Genomic DNA, 24,757 nt, shown 5'->3' on the forward strand with positions numbered 1-24,757 from the left:
CCCGCAGGTGAGAAAGCTCCGAGTTCCTGCATCTGTGCTTTCTCCCAGAGCTCCACGCCAGATCCGGCTCAGCTGCTCATCTCTGTCGAGACTAGCTTGCTAGAGTCCTTGTGTTGGCTGCCTTCCTTTTTCTATCTAGACGCAACCCTGCCTAGGTTTCTGGGACAACTTGAATCCCTGTCTAAAAGCCTGCTTCTGAGGGAACTCAAACTAAGCAGATAAGGAGGAGAAAAATGAGAATCAGGAGGACAACTTGTGACCACCTCATTGTAAAGCCTGGGTGGAGGTGGTCCAGAGACAGGATAGCAAGGCTGAAGGTGATGTCCAGGCTGGCCACTGGGATGTGTGGTCCCGCAGCAGAGTCTCCAGGGAGAGAAGCTGCCCAAATGGATGCTGGCACAGGATTCTATTCCAAGTAGCCTATTCAGATTAGAACAGGACCTGAAGGTGTGTCATCAAGGTCTAACGCTGGGAAAGGGATCTGGCCAGGTCTGAGCAGCTGGACCAGGGCTCAGGGTCAATGTCTAACCACAGTGTTCATCCCAGCAGAAGCAGAAGCCCAGAAGGATAATTCAACACACCCAGTGGGTCAGAGAAGAGGCTAGAGCTGGAAGGAGATAGGATTCCTGTGGCCCACAGGACACCTGACCCATTGAAGATCCAATCCCTGAGAGCCCGTCTAAAATGGCTCATGAAGAGCAGGTGAATTCTGTGCAGGAGGGTTCCACCTGGACAAGGATAAGCAAGATAAGGATTTGCACCCAAACCTCTATGTCTTCCCCTTGGCAGCTAGGCCCTGGGCTCCCCTCACCACCGCCAGCCTACTCCCATGCAGCCCATCACCATCCAGCTTGTGTTCTAAATATCTAGTCCTTCATCCTCTCCCTCCATCCCCACTGCCAACTGCTGGTCCCAGCTACCTCCCATCTCTCACCCAGGCTGCGGGAGCCTCCAGACTGTTCTCCTCACTCCTGATCTTGCCCTACATCTGTCCTCTGCTCCACAAGGCCACCAGAAAGATGGGCAGGCGGATCAAGTCTTTTTCTGACTTAAAGGCTTTCAGGGGCTTCCAACGGCCAACCTCCTCTTGCTCTTCGTCTCATGAACTTTCTCATCTTGGGACCTTTACAAATCCTGCTCCCTCTGCCCGGAAGAATCTCCCCTATGTCATTATTCTCTGATCCCACATGACATTCTTCCACCCCCATTGGATCTCAACTCAAACACCACATTCAGAGGGTGACCTTCCATAGACACCCATCCAGATGGCCACTCTGTTACCAGCAGTGTCCTGACCCCCAGGACAGCACCAAGAGTCAAAGGGGGAAAATATGCAAAGGAGCAGTTAAGAGAACTGGAGGAGAGATGGAGGGACTACAACATATGTTTAATAGAAGTTCCAGAAAAAGAGGAAACAATGGAGAAGCAATGTCATAAGGCAATCAGTGAGGATTTTCAAGAGTTAAAGATCAATATGAAACTGCAAATCAAAAATATCCCCCAAGAGGGGACTTCTCCCCCTGGCAGTTCAGTGGTTAAGACTCTGTGGTTCCAATGCTGGGGGCACAGGTTCAATCCCTAGTTGGGAAACTAAGATCCCACGTGCTGATTGGTATGGCCAAAAAGTAAAAAAAAAAAAAAATTTAAATACACCCCAAGAATATACAGCATAAATTAAGTCCATATATAGCTCTACTATAAGTAAACCACATAAAATCGAGGATAAAGAGGAAATCCTTTAAATTATTAAAAGTTAAGAATAACCACAAAAAAAGAGAAATAAAATCTCAATCATCCAAACCGCAAAGTTTTTTTCATATTCTTTTCCATTATCAAATCAGTAAATTCTTAAACTTCAAAATAATGTGTGTATATATGTATGTTGTGTATACATATATAGCCCACAGGAGACAAAAAGGGAAAGAAAGCTAAAGCAAGCAACAAACAAATAATGGGGTGGTTTAACAACTCCAAATATATTCTTAATCACAATATATGTCATCAGGACAGCACAAATAAGAAGTTGAATCACATATAGGAGAGAGAGATTATACCACCCAACAAATTGAGAATTTAAGAAATTGAGAATACACATAACTTTTAAATTTTTGAAATATTTTCTGGGCAATGGAGTCTTAACCACTGGACCTCTACAGAATTCCCAGAAAGGAATTTAAAAAAAAAAAAAATCTTATGGTGTAAATTGCCCATGCTCCCCACTCTCCACTCTTGTGTTCCTAACTGGTCACCCAGTAACCTTTGCAGCCAAATATAAAACATGGAAGTGGGCACAAGTATCGGGTCATGTCTATAAAATGAAGGAGTGTGCTCTCCCTTCCCCCTTTTCTTTTCCAGCTGGCTGAGATGCAGGCAGGAAGGCAGGTCATGTTGAAGATGGTAGAGCAACAAGATGGAAAGAGCCTGGGCAACTGATGAACTCCATAAAAGTTGGGACTTTGTGTGAGGGACTATGTCAGTTTTCTCAGGCTGCCATACTAACATATTGCAGTCTGGATGACTTGAACAACAGAAATTTAAGAAGTCCAAGACCAAGGTGTTGGTAGGGTTGGTTTCTTCTGAGGCCTCTCTCCTTGGCTTAAACATGACCCTCTTCTCTCCGTATCTTCACATAATCTTTTCTCTGGGCACACTTATGCCTGGTGTCTCCGTATGTGTACAGATTTCCTCTTCTGGTTTTTTGGGTTTTTTTTTGGCTGCACCATGCAGTGTGTGCTATCTTAGTTCCCTGACCAGGGTTCCAAACCTCCTGCATTGCAATCCCTAGTTTTAACCACTGGACCAGCAGGGAAGTCCTCCTCTTCTTATAAGGACACCAGTTAGATTGAATTTGGGCCCATCCATCATAAAGGTGCCTCATTTTAACTTAATTACCTCTTTAAAGGTGGGAAATTACCACCTCCACCTTAATTACCTTTCTAAACACAGTCACATTCAAAGGGCTGCAACCTGTGAATCTGCAGGGAGCTAGAGGGTGGGATTGATTGAGGGCAGGAGGAAAAGGAGATGACAGAGGATGAGATGGTTGGATGGCATCACCAACTCAACGGACATGAGTCTGAGCAAATTCTGGGAGATGGGTGTGCTGCCATTCATGGGATCGCAGAGTCAAACTCGACTGAGGAGCTGAACAACAAGACGGTGGGGTACACAGTTGAGAACATAACTGGTAATAATGCCTAATTTTTTTAAGTCATTAAAATTGTTTAAATTTCATTTATTTTAAATTCATTTTCATTGGAGGATATTTGCTTTATAATGTTGTGTTAGTTTCTGCTGTACAGCAAAGTCAATCAGCTTTATGTATACATATATCCCCTCTTTTGGGGATTTCCTCCCCATTTAGGTTACCGCAGGGCACTGAGTAGGGTTCCCTGAGGGATTGGTTCTCATCAGCCACCTACTCCACACATAGTACATATGAGCATATGTGTCAATCCCAATCTCCCAATTCATCCCACCCGCTCCTCCTCCTTCCCCGAGTCCACACGTTTGTTCTCGACATCTGTGTCTTTATTTAAGTCATTAATAATTTCAGGTTTCTGTTGTAGCAGTCAAATTTATATCCTATCCAAATACAAAATCAGAAGCTGGTTCTTTGCAGGGGAGGTGGAGAGTGATCAAGTAAAGTCACTACTAGTTAGCCTGTGCCAGAAGATGGAGGACGAAGAGGTGTGAAGAGGAGGAAAAGGGTACAAATAATCAAAATAAGTAATGAAAAAGAAGATATTCATTCCAACAGTAACTACATTAGTAAACACATTTAATTCATCCAGAAGTTGACCTCCACCATCCCAAGCTCGAGCAAGCTTAGAGGCAAATTTTCTGAAAATTCTGAGGACCAGAAAATATATACTTTTTTACAAAAATGTTTCAAAGGACAGAAAAAGAATGAAAGCTACTGATTTCATTTTATGAAGCCAGTATAACCTTAATGGCAAAACCAGACAAGGATAATTTTTTCAAAGGCAATTATAGATCCATTATACACTTATGAACATGTATTTTGAAATCTTAAATAAAATATCAGCAAATTAAATTCAGCAGCTAATTTAATTTCAGTGAAATTAAATATATATATAAAATGGTTGCTGGCCAGGTGGGATTTATCTCATGAATAATAAGTAAATCTATTAATGTAATACACCACATTATAGGATTAAAAGGAAAAGACAGCATATGATCATCTCAATACCTGCAGGAAAAGCATTTGACAAAATTCTGTACTCACTTATACCATTAAAAAGATCTTCAAAAGCAATCTCAAAATAGAATATAATGTCACTGATGGGATAAAGAGTAATTGTTCAAAACTCACTGCATATATTATATTTAAGGGTAAAACTTTAAAGGCAACTCAATTAGACTCAAAACAATAAAGGGGCTTCCCAGGTGGCACCGGTGGTAAAGAATCTGCCTGCCAATTCAGGAGACAAAAGAGACATGGGTTAGGAAGATTCCCTGGAGGAGAGCATGGCAACCCACTCCAGCATTCTTGCCTGGTGAATCCCATGGACAGAGGAGCCTGGCAGGCTAAAGTCCATTGGGTCACAGAGTTGACCGTTACTGAAGCAGCTGAGCACGTACCCGGAGCAATAAAGGAAGTCCTCTATCATTGCTTCCCTTTAGCATTACACTAAAGTACCCAGACAATTAAATAAGGCAAGTAAAAGATATAAAAAGACATTAAGTGTAAAGGGAAAGTATATCTAGAGAAAGTATAATTATCTACAGAGAAAATCCAAAAGAATCTATACACAAACTTGTAATCAGCAAGATTGCTATACATGAGATTGACGTATAAAAATCAATAACATTCCTATATCACAAATAACTAGAATATATTATTTTTAATGTCACTTACCAACAATAGCAAAAAAACTAAAAGCAATTAAAACTGTAAGGTGCCTAAAATAAATGCAGCAGAAACTTGTGCGAGAACTATATGGTCTAAATTACAAAACATTACTGAAAGACTCAAAAGAATATCTGAGTAAGTACAGAAATATATACCACATTCATGGACAGAAAAATTCAATATCATAAAGATGCCGATTCTACCTAAATTTATGTATTAAACAGAATTTCAAAAATATCCAAAACTGTCTTTGGGAACTTGACAATATGCTTCCGAAATTTATAGAGATGAGCAAAGGGCCAAGAATAGCACCAGACAGATTTATTAGATAGCAAGATTGATTACATAATTAAGATAGTGTCATAGACGCAAGGATAGACAACTATACCAATAAAATAGGGAGCCCATAAGTCTATATAAATCAGTGGGAAAGGATGGATTCTTCAATAAATGGTGTTGCTGCTGCTGCTGCTAAGTCACTCCAGTCGTGTCCGACTCTGTGCGACCCCATAGACAGCAGCCCACCAGGCTCCCCCGTCCCTAGGATTCTCCAGGCAAGAACACTGGAGTGGGTTGCCATTTCCTTCTCCAATGCATGAAAGTGAAAAGGGAAAGTGAAGTCGCTCAGTCGTGTCTGACTCCTAGCGACCACATGGACTATAACCTACCAGCCTCCTCCGTCCATGGGATTTTCCAGGCAAGAGTACTGGAGTGGGGGTGCCATTGCCTTCTCTGAATTAGAGTTTTACAACACACAGAAAGATCAGTTCCAAGTGAACTAAAGACATACATGTGAAAAGCAAAACTTTTTAAAGCTTACAGGAAAACATCTCTTATGACCTTAAGGTGAAGAAAAATTTCTTAGAAAAGACACAAAAAGGATGAACTACAACAAAAAAAAAGACTAATAAACTTACAGATTTTAATCAACAAAAGACACTATCAAATTGTTTTTTTTTTAAATTCCACAGACTGAGAAGATATCTGCTACCCAATAAGGGATTACAATCAGGAAGAGGTTGAGGGGGAAAAACAAAGAAATTTTTTCAAGAAGAAAAAGATGTATAACATTCACATAAGAAAAAAAAAACCAAATTGACCAACAAACATATAAATCAACCTCCCTAGTAATCAGGGAAAATGCAAAATAAGACAACAATTAGGTATCATTTTACATTTACCAGCTAAGCAGAAGTTAAAGCCTGATAATACAATTCCTGATGAAGATGTAGAGGAATGAAATTCTCATACGCTGTTGCTAGAGTCAGTTGGTACAAGCCCCTGGAGAGCAATGTGAAGATGCTCATAGTCTTTATCCCTATTCAATTTAGTCTTTTCAGTAAATATTCGAGAGAAATCTCTGCACCTGTGCTCCAGAAAACATTTATAGGAGTCTCTTTCTTGTTACATTGCTTAAAACAGAGGGAAGAAAAAACAGACACAAAGAAATGTCCATCAGAAGGAGAAAAACAAACTAACATATAATGCATAAGAGAATATCATGTAGCAGTTAAAATGAATGGACAAGCTGCATGTATCCTTATTACATACATAGTGTCAACTTGTATAAAGCACTTAAGGGCAAGCAAAAAAAGCAAGCTTCAGAAGGATACATGCAGTACCATACTACTTACATAAAGGGCTTTGGGGTTCCATCCTTTCAGGCTAGTTTATCTGCACGCAGTAAACTGTACTCCTCTTGGCGTACAGTTCTGCGAGTTATGGTAACTGCATACAGTGGGGTGGTCACTGTCACAGTCATAATGTAGAACAGTTCTGTCATCTTCCAAAATTCCTTGGTGATACTGGACAGGTTGATTTATATGTTTGTTGGTCAATTGGGGTTTTTTTCTTATGTGAATGTTATACATCTTTTTCTTCTTGAAAAAATTTCTTTGTTTTTCCCCCTCAACCTCTTCCTGACTGTAATCCCTTATTGGGTAGCAGATACCTTCCCAGTCTGTGGAATTTTTAAAAAAAACAAGTCCTTTACCCTACGCCCAACGTTTGTAATACAGTATGAAGCCTTTTGACTTTGGCTTCATCCACTTAGCATAATGTGTGTGAGGTTCATTGATGTCATTGAGTGCTTCCACAGTTTGTTATTGCGGAATCGTATTCCACTGTATGGATGTACCAGTTTATTCATCCATCCCCCAATTACAGTGCATCTGGGTTGTTTCCAGGAAGGGAAATTATGAATAAATCTGCTGTGAACATGGGTGAGCTGGTTTTTGTGGGAACACGTGTTTTCCTTTCTCCCAGGTAGACGACTCAGAATGGGATTGCTGGATCGCATGATGAGTGCTGCTGCTGCTGCTGCTACTAAGTCGCTTCAGTCGTGTCTGACTCTGTGTGACCCCATAGATGGCAGCCTACCAGGCTCCCCCGTCCCTGGGATTCTCCAGCAAGAACACTGGAGTGGGTTGCCATTTCCTTCTCCAATGCATGAGAGTGAAGAGTGAAAGTGAAGTCGCTCAGTCGTGTCCGACTCTTAGTGACACCATGGACTGCAGCCTAGCAGGCTCCTCCGTCCATGCTCCGTCCAGGCAAGAGCACTGGAGTGGGGTGCCACTGCCTTCTCCGATGATGAGTGCATGTTTACTTTTATAAGAAACTGCCAAGCCATTTTCCAAATATTCTGTGCAATTTTGCATGAGTTCTAGTTGCCCTGCATCTTCACGAGCACTTGGTCTTGTCAAGCTTGTTTGTTAAATAATTGTAATAGATGTCTAGTGGTGTATCATTTTGCCTGTTTTTAAAAAAAATTTTATCATTTATTTGGCCGTATTGGGTCTCAGTTGTAGCACATGGGATCTTCACTTCGTCTTGCAGGATCTTTCACGGTTTTACACAGATTCTCTAGTTGTGCTGCGTGGCCTTCAGTAGTTGCGGTGTAGAGGCTTAGGAGGCACGTGAGACCTTAGTTGCCTAATCAGGGATCGAACCTGTATCATCTGCACTGCAAGACAGATTCTTTTATTTTTTTGCCACCTGACAGAAAAGCTATTTGTTCAGTACAGCATCACAAACCAGAATAATACAATAGCAATTCCAATAAAAGGTTTCACGTATTTATTTCTGAGCCAAATGAACCACTAGTCAGGAAACACCATGAGCCAAACATTCCATTTCTCCCATGAGCTGTTCAGACAGTAGTGATGGTCTCAGCACTGTGATTCGGCTAACATGCAAGTGACCTTGATGGAGCATAAATGCGCCACTTCACATGTGAGGCTCCCTATAGACCCAGCTTGATTCTTCTCCAATGTCTGTTTTCTCTTGGAGCTGTACCTGATTTTATTATCAGTTTTCGTTCGCGTCCATTGGGGAATGGGATGATTCTGCCTTTGTTTCTTGGCCAGGAATCATTTGATACTGACAGTCTCGTGAGAGGACTTGGCGAGGAGCAAATTCAACCCCACACAGGATGGAGGAGAAGAGAAAAGAACACCAGGCAGATTCTTAACCACTGGACCACCAGGGAAGTCCCTCTCATTTTGGTTTTTATTTTGCATTTCTCTAATAGCTCATGATGCTCAATATCCTTCCACGTGCTCACTTGCCATCCACATATCTTCTTGTCTGCAGGGCTGATTCAATTTTTTCGACCATTTTTAATTGGGTCATTTGTTCACTTATTATGAACTTTTCAGGATGCTTTATATTCTGGATACAAGTTCTTTATCACATGTGTTTTACAAATATTTTCCCCCAGGCTGTAGCTTGTCTTTTCATTTTCATAAGAATGTCTTTTTAAAATCAGATGCTTTTAATTTCAATGAAATCTAATTTACCATATTTTTCTTTTATAGCTCATGGATAAAGAAGCTATAAGTAAGAAAAATTTTGCCTAACCTGAAGTCACAATGATTTTTCTCCTATGTTTCCTTCTGGGGAGTATTTTAAGTTTTGCTTTTAGGTCTATGATCCATTTTGAGTTGATTTTTGTATAAGTTGTGAGGTACAGGTAATCAAGGCTTTTTTTTTTTTCTTTTGCTTGCTTTTTATTTTCTCATATGGCTGTCCAGTTGTTCCAGCACCATTTGTTGAAATGATTATCCTCTCTCCATTAAATTGCCATTGCACCTTTGTCAAAAATCAACTGGCCATATATGCGTGAGTCTGCTTCCAGTCATGAAAAACAGGATTCAATTTTTTTTTTTTTTTTCAAAACCTTTCAGCCATTCTGGTGGATGTGTAGTTGTCACTGATAAGGTTCCCCTGGAAACAGAGATGGAGTTTAGCACCCAGGATGTTTATTAAGACATGCTCTTGAGATCGACACTTGTGGTCAGGAAGGAAACAGGTGCAAGCAGAAGGAGAAAGTGAGCCCCCACTGAACCCAGAGGGTGCACCAAAGCTGGAACGACCCAAGTTGGCCAAATTGACTGCTGGGCCGCAAGTCTATGGGAGGTGGTCTGAGAGATGCGCTTTCGCATTCTATCACTGTAGGGGTATGCTTGGATTGCTTTTGTTGTTGCTGTTTTGTTTGGGGGTGGGCATTGTTTGGCTGTGCTACGTGGCTTATAGGATCTTAGTTCCCTAACCAGGGATTGAACCCACACCCCTGGCAGTGAGAGCACAGTATCCTAACCACTGGGACACCAGCTTGGAATTTTTATTTGCATCTCCTAGTTACAAACGAGGTTGAGTGCCTTTCATATGTTTATTAGCCATCTGAACATACATCTTTTTTGAGGGCTGTCTGTAAAGAGGGTGATAAAGTGGATTAGGGCCTTAGGGAGACACAGGGGCCCCTGTAAAGCATCAGCCTCTGCACATAACACAGAGAAGCAGTCCCCAGGGAAATGGAGAGGCAGACAGACGTGCGTCCAAATCTCAGTCTCCCATTTCCCGGCTGTACTGCCTGAGGAGACTAATTCAACTTCTCTGAGCCTCAGTTTCCCTCTCAAAATAACTGAGATTGTGATTAGAAATAGAGGATAAGAAGGAAGTGAAGGAGATGTCTTGGTTTTAATCTAAACTCTGGCCCTCCAGGATTTAAGGATGTCCAGTTCCCTGATAGCTCAGTTGGTAAAGAATCCACCTGCAATGCAGGAGACCTAGGTTCGATCCCTGGGTTGGGAAGATCCAACCCTGGAGAAGGGAAAGGCTACCCACTCCAGTATACTGGCCTGGAGAATTCCATGGACTGTATAGTCCATGGGGTCGCAAAGAGTCAGACACGACTGAGCGACTTTCACTTTCAGTCAATTCCAGAGGGCCAGTTGCCCCCATGGGTCAGTCTTTGAGAGGACTCAAGAGCTTCCCAGGAACAGGCTCAACCTGAGGAAAGGGAAATATAATTCCCAAGTGGGTGGAGCCAGATCAGTCCTTCAGGTTGGCCCTGGGCTCAGCCCCGTGGCTCCAGGTCTGAGTCCCAGGGAAGAATACTGGAAACTGGAGAAGCCCTGTGTCTGTTGCATAGCAGTGCAACAAAACACGTCAGACTTGGTGGCTTCAAACAACACTCATTCTACTCATGAATCCATAGTCTGGGCAAGGCTCAGTGGTGACAGCTCATCTCTGCTCCAGGTGGCATGGGCCAGGATGACTGACTAAGGCTGGACCATCCACTTTTTTAAGATAGCGCCACTCACCTGGCTGGAAGGTGGATACGATTTGGGCTTCCTCACAGCATGGTGGCTGGGTCCCCTGAGCAAGCATTCCAAGCAAGCTAGCTGAAGCTACATCACTCTTTACGACCCTCTGTGTTTTCGGCCATAGTCACAAATCCATCCCCATCCAAGAAGAAGGGGTGTCAGAGTCCCATTGCATGAAGACCATGTGAAGATAGGGAGTCATCGTTGGTACCATTTTGGGGGGAATACAGTCTTCACAGTACTAAGAGATAACGGCATATTTTGTAGCTGTGTGACCATGAAACGGCAAGCCTGGAAGGGACAGGAAAGTCATTTTAGGGTGATGGGAGCAGCTCAGAGGGGTGTGTCCAAGCCAGCCTTCATCCTGGAGAGGTCCTCAGCTTTCCGAGGCATGAGGGCCACAGCGACGGGAGAAGACAGCGGAAACCTTGAGAGCAACCATCCCAGCTTGAAAATCAATCACAGAAGGAGGAAAATGGCAATAAAATGTAGCAGAAAAATGTTTGTGAGCACCAGTGAGACACCCCTGGGGCTCCTGGAAATAAATAGCAGAAACTTTGAAAGGGAGAGAAGTCCCATTAGAAGAGGACGGAAATAAGCCGAAGGAATACTTTTTTAAAAAATATTTATTTACTTATTTAGCTGCACTGGGTCTTAGTTGAGGGAGAAGACGTCCATAGGAGTCATTCTGGGGTCAGGATCCAAGGCGACAAGAGCCAGTCAGGAATCTGCCTGAGATGAAGCCAACAATGCAAGTCCTGGCTGGTCCCTCCAGGCCACAGCAGGAACAGAGGACAAACGCCAGAATCCTGCCATAAGGGGATGTGGGGTTGAGCTGGGGAAGGTCACTGAGGCAGTGGAGGAAGGAAGGGTAAGCCACTCATCTGTACTGACCTGTGAGCAAATTAGAAAACACACCCCTTTCTCAAGATGCTTTACTTCCATCCTTGGAAAAGCATCATAAAATACTGATATTGTGTGTGTGTGTGTGTGTGTGTGTGTGTGTGGGTCCAATTCTTTGCGACCCCATGGACTGTAGCCTGACAGTTTCCTCTGTCCATGGGATTTTTCAGGCAAGAACACTGGAGTGCATTGCCATGCCCTCATCCAGGGGATCTTCCCTGCATCACCTGCATTGGCAGGCAGATTCGCTACCACTGAGACGCCTAGGAAGGCTGATATTGTTAGAGCAAGAAACGTTCTTGTTTTTAGAGGAGAGTATTGTAATCAACACAAATCTAATGAGGCCCCTTAAATTTACCCAGAACTTGCACCGTCACACACGTCAGAATACTCTTGTCCAATAGGGGGTAAGAGCCGGGGAGGGGAGGTCGAGAAGCTCCCAGGTCCAAATGGGAGGCTGAAGGAGGCCTGGGCAAGGTCCAGCTTGGGCTCCGATGCTGCCCATGGCTGGATTTTTACAGCCATTCAGCCATCATCTACTGTCTGAGGGGGCTAGCTCCATTGAAATGGTCAGGATGAGATGGGCAGAGAAGCGGGAGGTGAAGGCCTTGAAGGCTGGTTTACTTGGTGCCAATGGTAACTCCAGGGCAGAGCCATGGATGTGAGTGCCCCCCATGACCAGGAGCAAGAACGACCTCCTCTGAGGTCTCCGAGCTCAGTCTCACTACCCAATGACAATTGCTATGCATTGAGGATCTATCCAGTGACAGGCACTGCCCCCTTAGCCACATCATCCCTAATCCTTTCCACACCCTGCCACGCCAGTGTCATCAACCATCCTAAGTTTACAGAAGATGAAACTGAGGCTTCGAGAGAGTAAGTGACTTGCTTGGGGATGCAGAGGAAGGAAGCCACCAGACTGGGATTTACTCTGGGCTGCCTGGGACTCCATGCCAGCTCCTGCCAGGAGACGGGCAGTTCCAGGCTGACAACACCCTGGGTATGCTTGGCCTCTTGAGCCGGGGTCCAGCTCTCTGTCTCCTCGGGCCTGACCCACTCACTCTGTGCGGGAGTTGAACAGTAAATTAAAGGGCTTCATTATCTCATTTGAGGGTGGAATAAAACACTTTGGAAAGGCTGATGCATTAAGTGCAATCAAGTTCTGAAAGGTTCTTCATCGCTGGAAGGAATGGCCTCTGATAAATTGCTCTCTTCACTGAGACGAGACTAATATCTCATGAGCAATTCCAGCAGTGTCCACTGCAGATGTTTCTGCATCTTCACAAAGGATGTTAGAGATCAGATTCCCTCCCAAGAGAGCAAATCGCCTTTGCGATGTGTAAAAAGACGCCCCAGGTACAGCTCCCTCTCCTGTCACCTGCCAAGAAGGAATTCTGGAACTGCTCTGGATCAGAGGTCACCCAGGACCCCCAGGCCTCTCCCACTGGTCAGTCACCACACGTGCATCCTGAGTCACTCCACAAGCCTTGAAGGAACACCACCCCGGGGAAGGCCACACATCAGCCCAGACTTCCTTAGTTCCACAGGACTCAGCTATGGCTCTCCCATCCCAATGACTTAATGAATAACAGCTCACCTTCCTGGGAAGCAGCCATCCAGACTCTTGCATTTTAGGGATCGTAAAACTGATGCACAATCGACCCCAAGTCACACCTTCAGAAGCTCAGGCCCTGATGCTTTTCAAATCAGTTCCCAGAATATCAAAGAGCTGCAGTAAGGCCAGCCTTAACCACAGATGAAAGAAGGGAGGAGGGGAGGAAGAAAGAAAAGGGGGGGGGGGAATTGCTGAAAGAGCACAGGCGGAGAAGGAGGAGAGGAGGCAGGAAGAGGGTATGGAAGGAAATAATCCAAGACAGAGCGTGAGAGAAAGACTCCTTGCCTCTTACCCTGCCCAAGGATGTCACAATAAAGAGGATGGGGCTTCTCCTGTCACCTCAGGGCCCGATGTTCACTCACCAACTCAACCAATTGGCATTCCTTAAGCAGCACGATGTGCTCAGCCCTGGTGCAGGCCCTTGGGAGACCCAAGAAAAGTTGTGTCCACAGTTGGCTCCTCTTGACCTTCCCCTAGCCTCAGTCTCTCCATCTGCAAAATGAGCATATGAATCCCTACCTGTTCTGGGAATCAGCTGCGATGAGCACACACAGGCACCGAGGGGAAGCCCTAGACACACCCATTTCCCTCCTTTCCTCCTTCACTGAGGGGAGCCACAAGCCAGGAGGGAGTAGATTGCCAACTACAGAGGGGGGCTGCCCTTGAGGCCAGAGTGCCAACGGGCCCATCCACACGCACACTCATTCCTTCATTCACTCAACAAATATTTGATGAATGAGTGTCTGCCAAGCGCCAGGAGCAGCGCTGGGTGTTTTTCCAAAGGCGTTCTTTCCCTTCATCCCCGCATGAGCGTGCTCTGTGAGAAAGGCACCATCGTGCCCATTTTATAGATGAGGAAAGCAAAGCAGAGAAAGATGTAATTTGCACAGCACGGAATGTGATAGAGGCCAAACTCAGACCAGGCCTGCTTCTCAAGGATGCAGTGACGCTTGGCTGGCTGGTTTCCCACACCCCACACTCTCTCCCTCCGTGGGGCCAAGTGATGCTTGGCGTCTGCGTCTAAGTGTGGATTTGCAGCAGAGAGGCTGGCACCTGGTCTCTGGGGGATCCTGGCAAGGCTGGGCAGGCCTGGGAGCAAGAAGGAAGAAGAGCCTGTGCCCAAGATAAGGATAATGGCCGATGGGGACTAGGCTGCGACAGTTCAGATGTGAACTCAGTCCACCGCACTCTGGGGACCAGTAATCCTTTCCCTTCCCTGGTGGCTCAGCCGGTAAAGAATCCTCCTGCAATGTAGGAGACCTGGGTTTAATCCCTGGGTTGGGAAGATCTCCTGGAGGAGGGCATAACAACCTACTCCTGTATTCTTGCCTGGATAATCTCCATGGACAAAGAAGCCTGGTGGGCTACAGTCCATGGGATTGCAAAGAGTCGGACATAACTGAGCAAATAAGCACACAATCCTTTTCCATGGGGGTGAAGGTGAGCATGCAGGAAGGGACTCTCCAGCAGAGAATCAGAGAAATGTCTTCTTCCTGCAGCCCTGTGGTGAAGGGTGGGAAAAGGAAGTGGTGGAGGCCTGGGCTCCCTCGGAAAGATATCCATTTCACTGGGCTCCTCCCCTGCTCGAGAACCTTCAATGACTCCCCATGGCCCTTGGTATTGTTTGCCAAACCCAGGGGAGGAAATTCAAGGTCAGCTCACCTAGGGACTAAGGAAGGATCCAGAAAGAACCAAAGCCCCAGAAAAAGATGCCCCCTTAGTTCTCCTGGCCCTCCCCTCCCTCTCTTCTTTTTCTACTTCTATGCCATCTGAGCAGCTCGTGCTGGTAAAGCCCATGCTAGGCCTTAGCCAGGCAGACTGAGGACCGTGCCTGTCCTGGGGCATTGTTTTCCTGGGTCCAGAGACCCCAGACTTAAGAAGAAAGGGGTTGCTGGCATCTATATTCCCACACCACACACCACCACAGCAGGGTGACTGAGACCAGGAAAGCTGATAAAGAACAGGGGCCCAGGCTCCCCAAGCAGGGCAAGGCCTGGGCCTGGGTATCTTTACCAGGTGCCCCAGTGATTCTGACACCAACCACGGTTTGAGAACCACTATTCAAGGGCAGGGCTAGATAAAAATATAATGCAAGCCATACATGACTTCAAATTTTAAAAAGTAAAGAAGAAACAGATGGAATTTTAGTATACATTCTATTTAACTCAACATCCCAAATATTATCTTTTCAACAGGTAATCAATATAAGAAATTAAGAAGATTTTTTTTTCTATACCAAGTCTTTGAAAGCTAGGGTGTATTTTACATTTATGGCACATCTCCATCCAGCCGCTAAATTCTCATCCATGATACTCGAGCTGTATTTGGATTTCACAGATGTCCATTACCAAGCTGTTTCAAAGCAGTATCACCAAGTCATTCTCGCTTACTCAAGTCCTTGTTTTCCTTTTTTTTTTTTTTGGCCATGCTGCATGACATGTGGGATCTTAGTTCTCGGACCAAGAATGGAACCTGTACCCTCTGCAGTGGAAGCTTGGAGTCTTAACCACTGGACTGCCAGGGAAGCCCACAAGTCCTGGTTTTAAAACTCAGAGTTCCACAACCTGAAAGCCCAGTGCCAGGAAAACCAGGACAGCTGGGCAGCCTCTTCCAAACATACGTCAATGTTTTCCAATAACTAAATCATCATTTTTTAATTTTAAATCAATTAAAATGAAGTAGAATTAAAGCTTCCATTTCTCATGGCACTAGCTCCAGTTTCAAGTATTCAATAGCCTTGTACTGCCAATGTCTACCATACTGGAGAGGATGGGTCTACTAGCGAGAAAGCCTCTTCCTTCCTGTAAGACCAACTATTGGAGGATCAGAGCTCGGCTTTCTTAGGAGAGCCGTGGTCCCTACAAGAGTTACAGGTGGGAGGCCCACATCACAGAACATCTATTAGGCAACACAAGGAGGATGTGATGGACATTAGGAAGCCGTTGCAATTATCTAGGACATGGGAACATGATGGTCAAGGTGAAGAGACAGCTGGATTACAGAGGTATGCAGTAAATAAAATCAAGACCTGTTTTAGATGGTGGGGGCGGGGGTTGGCGGCACGGGGAAGTGAGAGGGACCAATCCAGGATAATTCCCTGGTCAGCTCCCCCTGCCGTCATCCACCGCCACCACCAGCAACCAGACTGATTCTAGAATATTCCAATAATCTACTGCTATTAAATATAGTGGTTTAGAACAACTATAATTATCTAATTATTGCCTTCCGTGGTCCGAGTGGGGGATCAGGCTCAGCTAAGTGATTCTTCCTCAGCGTCTCTCATTCGTCTCGGGTGAAGCCTCCCTCCCCAGGTCTGGGGGCTGTCAGATCTGCCCTAAGGTTTCTGTTATCCACTGGGGCTGTTGGCTGGAACACTGTGCTGGGCTTAGTCACTCCGTTGCGTCTGACTTTTTGCAACTCGTGGACGGTAGCCCGCCACGCTCCTCTGTCCATGGCATTTTTCAGGTGAGAATACTGACGTGGGTTGCCATTCCCTCCTCCAAGGCATCTTCCCGACAACGGGGGTCAAACCCGTGTCTCCTGCGTCTCCTGCATTGCCGGTGGATTCTTTACTCGCTCAGCCACTGGGGAAGCTGGAACACTGCTATGGGCCGAAGCGTGCCCACCATGCCTCACAATTCATATGTGCAAGTCTTAACCCCCACTACTTTAGAACATGACTGTATTCAGAGAAAGGGTCTTCAAAGAGGTAATTAAGTTAAAACGAAGTCATTAGGGTGGGCTCTAGTCAATATCATCAGTGTCCTCATAAGAGCAGGAAATTAGAAGGAAGACCACAGGAGGACACCCGGGAGAAGGTGGCCATCTACAAACCCAGGAGAAAGGCTTCAGAAGAAACGCACCCTGGGTCTTGAGCTTCCAGCACCCGGAATTGTGAAACAACACACTTCTGTTGTTTAAGGCCCCCAGTCTGCGTTCTGCAGACCTAACAAACCAATACGAATTTCCACCTGTGATCCATCCAAGGAGACTGTGCTTCTTCACAGCACGGCATATGGTTTCAGAGGGTCCCAAGGGGACCAGGTGGACACCGGTCATAAAACTATGACCTAGTTTTAGAAGTCACAGGTGGCGTCATTTCCTCTGTAGTCACAGACTCAAGACAAGGGGACACTGACCCACAGCCTAATGAGACGATCATCAATGTCACACTGCCAGGAGAGCACGCAGAATAAAAGACCTTGTGACCATCTTGGAAAACACAGCCTGCCAGATCAGGCTGGTAACTCCAGGGATCGGCAACAATGTCATCAACCGAGACAGAGATTACTCGAGGAAGAGAAGGCCTGGGATGGGTTAGATCAGCGGTCCCCAACCTTTTTGGCACCAGGGACTGGTTTCGTGGAAGACAATTTTTCCATGGACTAGGGGGCCAGTGGTGGGGTTGGTCGTTTGGGGATGATTCAAGCACATTACATTGACTTTGCACTTTATTTCTATTATTTATTACATCAGCTCTACCTCAGATCATAAGACATTAGATCCAGAGGTTGGAGATACCTGGGTTAGATGATGAGGTAAGATGGGAACAGGGTGAGCTGCCCAAGCCTATAAACATTTAGGTGGACGTAACCAACTGCCAGGCTTCCCTGGTGGCACAGTGGTAAAGAACCCGCTTGCCAATGCAGGAGACACAAGAAACTTAGGATCAATCTCTGGGTTGGGAGGATCCCCTGGGGAAGGAAATGGCAACCCACTCCAGTATTCTTGCCTGGGAAATCCCATGGACAGAGGAGCCTAGCGGGCTACAGACCATGGGGTCACGAGAGTCAGACAAGACTGAGCACGCATACACACACATCCCCAAACATCAGCAAGTTAAATATGTGAATCAGGGCTTCAGGAGCCTAGAACTGTCAATTTAGGGGCCTTCAACATTACTTTGCCAACAAAGGTCCATCTAGTCAAGGCTATGGTTTTTCCAGTGGTCATGTATGGATATGAGAGTTGGACTGTGAAGAAAGCTGAGCACCAAAGAATTGATCCTTTTGAACTGTGGTGTTGGAGAAGACTCTTGAGAGTCCCTTGGACTGCAAGGAGATCAACCAGTCCATTCTGAAGGAGATCAGCCCTGGATGTTCTTTGGAAGGAATGATGCTAAAGCTGAAACTCCAGTACTTTGGCCACCTCATGCGAAGAGTTGACTCATTGGAAAAGACTCTGATGCTGGGAGGGATTGGGGGCAGGAGGAAAAGAGGACAACAGAGGATGAGATGGCTGGACGGCATCACTGACTCGACGGACATGAGTCTGAGTGAATTCTGGGAGTTGGTGATGGACAGGGAGGTCTGGCATGCTGCGATTCATGGGGTTGCAAGAAGTCAGACACCACTGAGCGACTGAACTGAACATATCAGAAGTCAGAGGTTGAGTCCACTCTCTTACCTTGAGAGAAGATAAGGGGTGAGGGAAAATATCAGCTAGCTATTTCTGCATAATAAATCATTCCAAATCTAAGTGGCTAAAAATAACTACAGTGGACCCTTGAACAAGGTGGGGATTAGGAATGCTGATCCTCCATCAGTTGAAAATCTGCTTATGATTTTTTAAAATATTTATTTTTATTTGACTGCATCAGGTCTTAGTGGCACAATAAAGTATCTTTCCTTGAGGCACCTGGGCTCAATAGTTGCAGTGAGCAGGCTTAGTTGCTCCACAGCATGTGGGATCTTACTAACAGTTCCCCAACCGGGGACTGAACCCACATCTCCTGCCAAGGCAGATTCTTAGGGAACTTCCTGCTTATAATTTATAAATGACCCTCCATATATGTGGTTCCTCAGTATCCATGGCTCCACATCCACAGATTCAAACCACCATGGATCTTAAGGCACTGCATTATTCACTACTGAAAAAAACAATGTATAAATGGACCCGAGCAGTTTAAACCCAGCTGTTCAAGGGTCAAATGAATTTATTATTGCTCTATAGATTGGTTGGGTAGTTCCTCTTCTGGCTTCACCTGGCTCACTCATGTGGCTGCATGTGTCTGGATAGTGAGCTAGAAGGTCCCAGGTCAGCTCACTCATGTGTCTGGTTGATGCCAGCTGTCAGCAGAGGATGGGGCTCAGCAGCAACAGCTGGAACACCTGGCCTCTCTTTCCACATGAAATTTTACTTAGGCTTCTTCACAGAGTCATGGACTCAGGGGAGCCACCAAGCAGACAAGCATCAGTGCACAAGGGTTACCAATTATATGTACTACCGAGCTAAGACCTTATTGGCCAAAGAAAGTCACAAGGTCAAAATCAATGTGGGATACCTTAGCAGGAGACAAGATTCACTGGCAGGCACTGCTGTAAAAACTCACTACAGGAAGGAACACCAGGTGGACCTCCACATATTTTAGGATTGGACAGAAAAGAAACCAAAGAGGGAAAAACCAGGAAAACCAAGAAAGAACCAGAAGGGTGCAAAGCTAAGGGAGCAAGAGAGAAGTGAATTCCACAAGAACGTGCAGAGCCAAGACAGGCATGATCTTGAGAGTGAATGTCTCACCCTAGGCCCAGCCTGAAACCATCCTCTCGATCTGACAACCTAGAGGTCAGTTTCCTCAAATTCCCAGTGATCATTTCAGGTGTCAGTGTCTCGAAACTTAAGCACCAAATACAGCTCAGTGAAAGCAATTCTGTAAATCCAACCAATGTGCTCTAAATTTGCAAACTTTACAACAGCCTGGCTTAATTAACAAGAAAGGCAAGGGTTTTCAAATTGTTTTTGACCCAAGACACAGAGAAATACCTTTGCATCAAGATCCAGTGCATGTATGCTCACAGATGCACACTTAGGCCGGTGTGCACACACGTACACACGTAGCCAAGATGGAAGTTTCCTGAAACATAGAAAAGATCGCAGTAATAGATCACCTGTTCTATGTGCAAAGTTCTGTGTCATTTTCTTTCCATTTTCTTTTTGAATACTAGTCATGCCCTGCTAAATTGATTTCACCACCCACTCATGCATCATAAATTATAGATTAGAAAACGCTGACCAAGGCCATCCAGAGCAGAAGTCAGAAAACTGACCAAATTCTGCCTTTAGCCTTGTTTGGTTTCACCTCTTGGGTTGCTTTAAGAATTTTAGGCCTTCAGTCAAGCCTCCCTTCCCCTGTACCATTTCCCAACTGTCTGATACCCAACTGCTTTATTCACCTTCACACTTGCCTGGCTGGCCCCTGAATGCATTTCTGTTTGGGCCTTCTAAGTCTCTCTGTGCTAAAGGAAGAGATGTATGCATTTATACATCCCATGAATATTGAATACATGTCTCTCACCTGCCAGCCACATTTCAGGCACTGGGAATACAGCAAGAGGACAAAGCCCACTGCCTTCACAGAGCTGAGATTCTAGAAGAGGGAGACAGACAAGCAACACAAAACAAAAAGAATAGTCTTCATTAGATGCAGATAAATTCTTGAGTGAAAGCAAAGTGGGAAGGGGGTCAAGACGCGTTAACAGCCACCAGCTTGCAGCCTTTGCGCCCCTTTGTGGAAACAAGGTAGCCCATATGTTCCCCCCACCGCAAAGAGGTGGGCTGGGGAATGGAGGTAGGCCATGGTCAGAATCTTCCCCAAAAAGAAAGTTCCCAGACAGCCCCAGCAGGTAAACCTAATCCATCACGTCCCCAAAATACTTTGCCCAAGGGCAAAGCACCAGTAACTTTAACCTAGAAAATTTCAAAATTTCAATAGGCCATTAAGGGGGAGCCATGGCAGGGCGTTAGCCGGGGACATGCCTGGGGTGGGAAGCCTTGGGGGTGTATTTCAGACTCTTCCCTCATTCGCAGCCCCCTCACCCTCTGTCCCGCCGGATAAACGGCCACCTCATTAGTTCTGCACACATGACCCTCTCGACCTGGCTCCTGGTGACTGCGCCTGCCTTATCTCTGGCCTCTCCTCCCTCACATTTTCCGCTCCAGCAAAGCCAAACATGGATCCGTGGGGGCTTTCACGCTTCTGTGCCTCTGGACACGCTGTTCCTTCTGCCTGGAAGGCCGCCGGCCGCCTCCATCCCCGCGTGCCCCTCCCCCTCCTCAGCGAGCTCCAGTTCATCCTTCAGAACCCATCCTGGATGTCCCCTCCTCCAGGAAACCCCACTGAAGCCCCATCTCCCCAACACACCGCCCCCCCCCCCAACGCTTTATTTTGCTTTGCTTCTCTGCTCTGTAATTACCGGTTTCTCCAAATCTCTCCCCTCCCAAACTCGGGCCTCCTCAAGAGCGGGAATTCTGGGGGCCACTCGCTTTGCACCCAAAAGCGCCAAGTCCCGAGCTCGGAGGGACAGAGTTTGCATTCCGGCCCAGGCCAGCTCCAAAGGCCCCCGTTTCTGCCCTCCGCCTCCCCGTGAGCGTGCGGGGACCCGCGCTCCAGCATTTTCCACCCGCCCCTCCGGCCACCCCCCGCCCCCGCGCTTTCCCCAGCACCGGGCCGGCCCCTAGCACCGCCGCCCGGCCCCCTGACATCAGCAGCCGCCGGCGCCCCGGCCGCGGGACTACAAGTCCCGACACGCCCCGCGGCGGCCGCGCATGCCCAGCGGGCCGGCGTTTGAGTGGCAAGTTGTTTGTTACAGCGAACACCAGCTGCTCTCCGCGCCGGGCGCCGCGCGCCGCTGCTCCGCCAGCGCTGCCGCCCTCGCCCGCCGCCTGCCCGCCGCCCGCGGCCCCCCTCGCGGCTCGGCGGGCCTCCCACTTTGTCCGTCCCGGCCCGCCCGGCGTCGAGCTCCTGGTCCCCCCGGCCGCCTGCCCGCGGCGCTCCGGTGCCGGCTGGGTGCGCGCAGGGGGGCGGGGGCCGCGGCTCGCCCCCCGCGGATGAGCCGCCGCGGAGCGCGGGCGGACGATGGAACTCCACATCCTGGAGCACCGGCTGCAAGTTGCCAGCGTCGCCAAGGAGAGTATCCCGCTCTTTACCTACGGCCTGATCAAACTTGCTTTCCTGTCCTCCAAGACCAGGTGAGCGCGCGGGGACGCGGCGCCGGCCGGGGAGAGACAAAGAGGCGCACCCGGGCGGCTGTCCTCGCCGCCGCGGCTCGGAAAACAACTTCGAACCCCGGGGAGCGCCCCCGCCCCGCCCCCGCCGCATCGCTCGTCTTGTGTTTGACAAAGCCACCCGATCTGCCCTCTAACTGGGTCCTTCCACCCCGAGCCACCCCCCCCTCCAACGCACACACACGAGATGCACCCGTGCCTCTGTCTCCCCCCATCTCAGCCCCCTTCCCATCCTCTCCCCGAGATCCAGAGGGCCAGGCAGGCAGCTGTGACGAATCCGTTAATGAATGAATGAACGAACGAATGAATGAATGAAAAACAGGTGTGGACTCGCAGCCGTGTTAAAAAAAAAAAAAAACTAACGCCCCCCCCCATCCCCCAATCCCTCCGTTGGGCCGGCCCCCGTCGCCAGGGCGGGGGAAGGGATTCTGCTGAGCGCGGCTACCCAGAGCAGAAAAATCATAAAATCATTAGTGGGTGTTTATCTCAAGGTGCCTGCGACGATTGCGGACGGCGCCGGAGGCTGGGGGAGGGGAGGGGAGGGGGGCTGCGGGTGAGGGTCGCTGTGGTTCTTTCTCTCGGGGTCCGGGAAGGTGGGGGGGGGCGGGGGGGGCTGTTTTGCCGAACCGTGGAAGGGGGAGGAGCAGGCGTGTTTACGGCTCTGCCTTGAGGCTGGGCTTGGATGCTGCAGGGGGAAAAATAGTTGAAGGCCTTGGGAGGTTGAAAAAAAAAAACCCAAGTTGGATTTTTCCCACTGCCGGTCAGGGTCTGACTTTGTGAGCCCCGGCCGGGGGCTTGGATTAGGATGATGTTTTTTTAAGGAGCCGGAGTGTGAGTGCTAGCTAGCCGCTGTAACTTAAATCCCTTGTTTGTCCACCATTGTGACTGTTTAAAGGGGTGAAGTTGTTGCTGGCTAGGCTTTTCGGGGGTTGAGACGGAGGTGGTTCTTCTCTGCAAAATGAATGAATAAATTACAGATCAAGGTTAACTTAAAATGACGGGAGCCCCTAGGCTACCCCCTTGGACGCAAGCTCAGGGGGAGCTCCCGGGATGTGGGGGGAAAATTCAATCCAAGCCTCTTATCTGCCTGTTAAAGTTCTTGCCTGGAAATCTCACTTTGATGTGTGTGTGTGAGCCGGCAGCTCAGTCCCGCCATTGTTTGCGAGATGGAGCAGAGAGCCGGTGGCATCTTGTTTACTTTCTTCTCTGGCTGCCCGGCTGCCTGGTGGGGTATGGAGGGTTGAATGCTCACCTTCCCTGGGCCCTGGCTCCTTTGATTGCAAAGGTAATTATTAAACAGGTCATTTGAAAACAAAAGCCACCAGCTCAGATTCTGAACCTCTCCCCACCCCTTCTGGCCCCCCACCCCAGCCTCCTCCCACTCTTGATACCCACCCCTCCTGCACCTACCTGCCCTCTGCTCCCCACGCCCAGCCTGTCTTGAAATTCCAAGGCTGGAGGTAAGAGAGAGCGGCCTTGTTTTTCCAACCCTTGGCCGTCAGCCCCAGGCAGCCCCCCTGGCTGATTGCTCGGCTACCATTCAAAAGACCGGGATGATGAGTCAGGCTGCTGCCGTGCGGGGGGCCTGGGTGCTGGCAGGAGGGGGCATTTGGGGGCTTCTTAGAAAGGCAGCCAAGGGCCACTCCCTCTGTCCCATTCCCTTTGTGGGGGGATTGGCCACCTTCCAGCCCCCATCCCAGGGTCCAGTTTGGAGGTCACATAGATAGGCCTGTCATGGGGGTGAGCCCCTGCTGACCTGTCTGGACCGCAGAAACCCCACCGCTCAGTGGGTCCCGCTTCTCCCTCTCCTGCAAGAAGCCCAGGTGATCAGTCCAGTCTCAAGATGACTCAGAGGTCAAAGGTCATCTCCCTGTCTCCAAGATCTGGCTCTAGAAGGTGCTGAGCACGTTTGTCCAATGGCCAGAGGCCTTGCCTCCCAGGCAGGGCCAGGTTGCTGACTTCAGGTTGTGACGAGCCCCTTCATTGCCCCTGTGACCGTGGCAAGATCCATTTCCTTCTCTGATTCTCACTTTGTCCATCTGTAATGAAGATAGCACTGCTCGGCCCCATAGGTTTCACAGAGCTGCTACGGGTGTAGTGTGGAATGATTGTGGAAATTGGCTTTATGCAGGTATAAGGGGGAGCAGGGTGTGGATGTATTATTGGAGCAATTTTCAACAGTCAATCATCCAGGTAGAACTTTTGGTCCTTTTTTGATTTGTCCATCAGTATCTGCCCCCAAGTGGTGGCCCAGAGCCTTGTCATTTTTGTCACTGTGTTGCCTGTTAAGTTTTCGGTCACTCCCTGAAGGGCAAATCCTTGGCGTGGCATCTGAGACCCTTTGGGATCTGAATCCAGAATTCTCATCTTTAGTTAGACATTTTCTGTTTGACCCACAATTTACTTCCACTCACACCTCCCTGCTTTAGTTCTCTGCCTGAAACCCCCTCCTCCCACCAGTAAATTCCTGTTAAACCCTCAAGATCTAGTGTTATCACCCAAAACTGTCCTGAACCCTGCTTCCCTCCCCCAGCAGACTTAGTCACTTCCTCCCTCTCATGTCTACCTGCGTGGAGGCTTGGGAGGGATGTGGCATCAATAGATGCCCACTCCCTGTGGGGGTGCAGCTGGGTTCAAGAGATGCTGAGATCCCTGCCTCTTCCTCCTCAAAGCCCCAAGCCTGGTGAGAGAGAAAGAAGAGGCCTTCACAGAAGAGAGGGGAGTGTCTAGGGGCTAGCAGCTGGATCTGGGGGA

General features: G+C 47.7%; 1 protein-coding gene across 1 annotated transcript in view; it reads left to right on the forward strand.

The window, feature by feature from the left end:
• Positions 1 to 21,585: 21,585 nt before the first annotated feature.
• The window catches only part of CASTOR2 (cytosolic arginine sensor for mTORC1 subunit 2), a 53,573-nt gene continuing 50,401 nt past the window's right edge, over positions 21,586 to 24,757 (forward strand). The window contains exon 1 of the mRNA XM_004020953.5: positions 21,586 to 21,967. Coding sequence (XP_004021002.1) covers positions 21,855 to 21,967 — 113 coding nt within the window. The 5' untranslated portion in view covers positions 21,586 to 21,854. The remainder of the gene's footprint in view (positions 21,968 to 24,757) is intronic.

The sequence above is a fragment of the Ovis aries genome, chromosome 24 (genome assembly GCF_016772045.2).
Source record: "Ovis aries strain OAR_USU_Benz2616 breed Rambouillet chromosome 24, ARS-UI_Ramb_v3.0, whole genome shotgun sequence".
NCBI classification, from domain to species: Eukaryota; Metazoa; Chordata; class Mammalia; order Artiodactyla; family Bovidae; genus Ovis; species Ovis aries.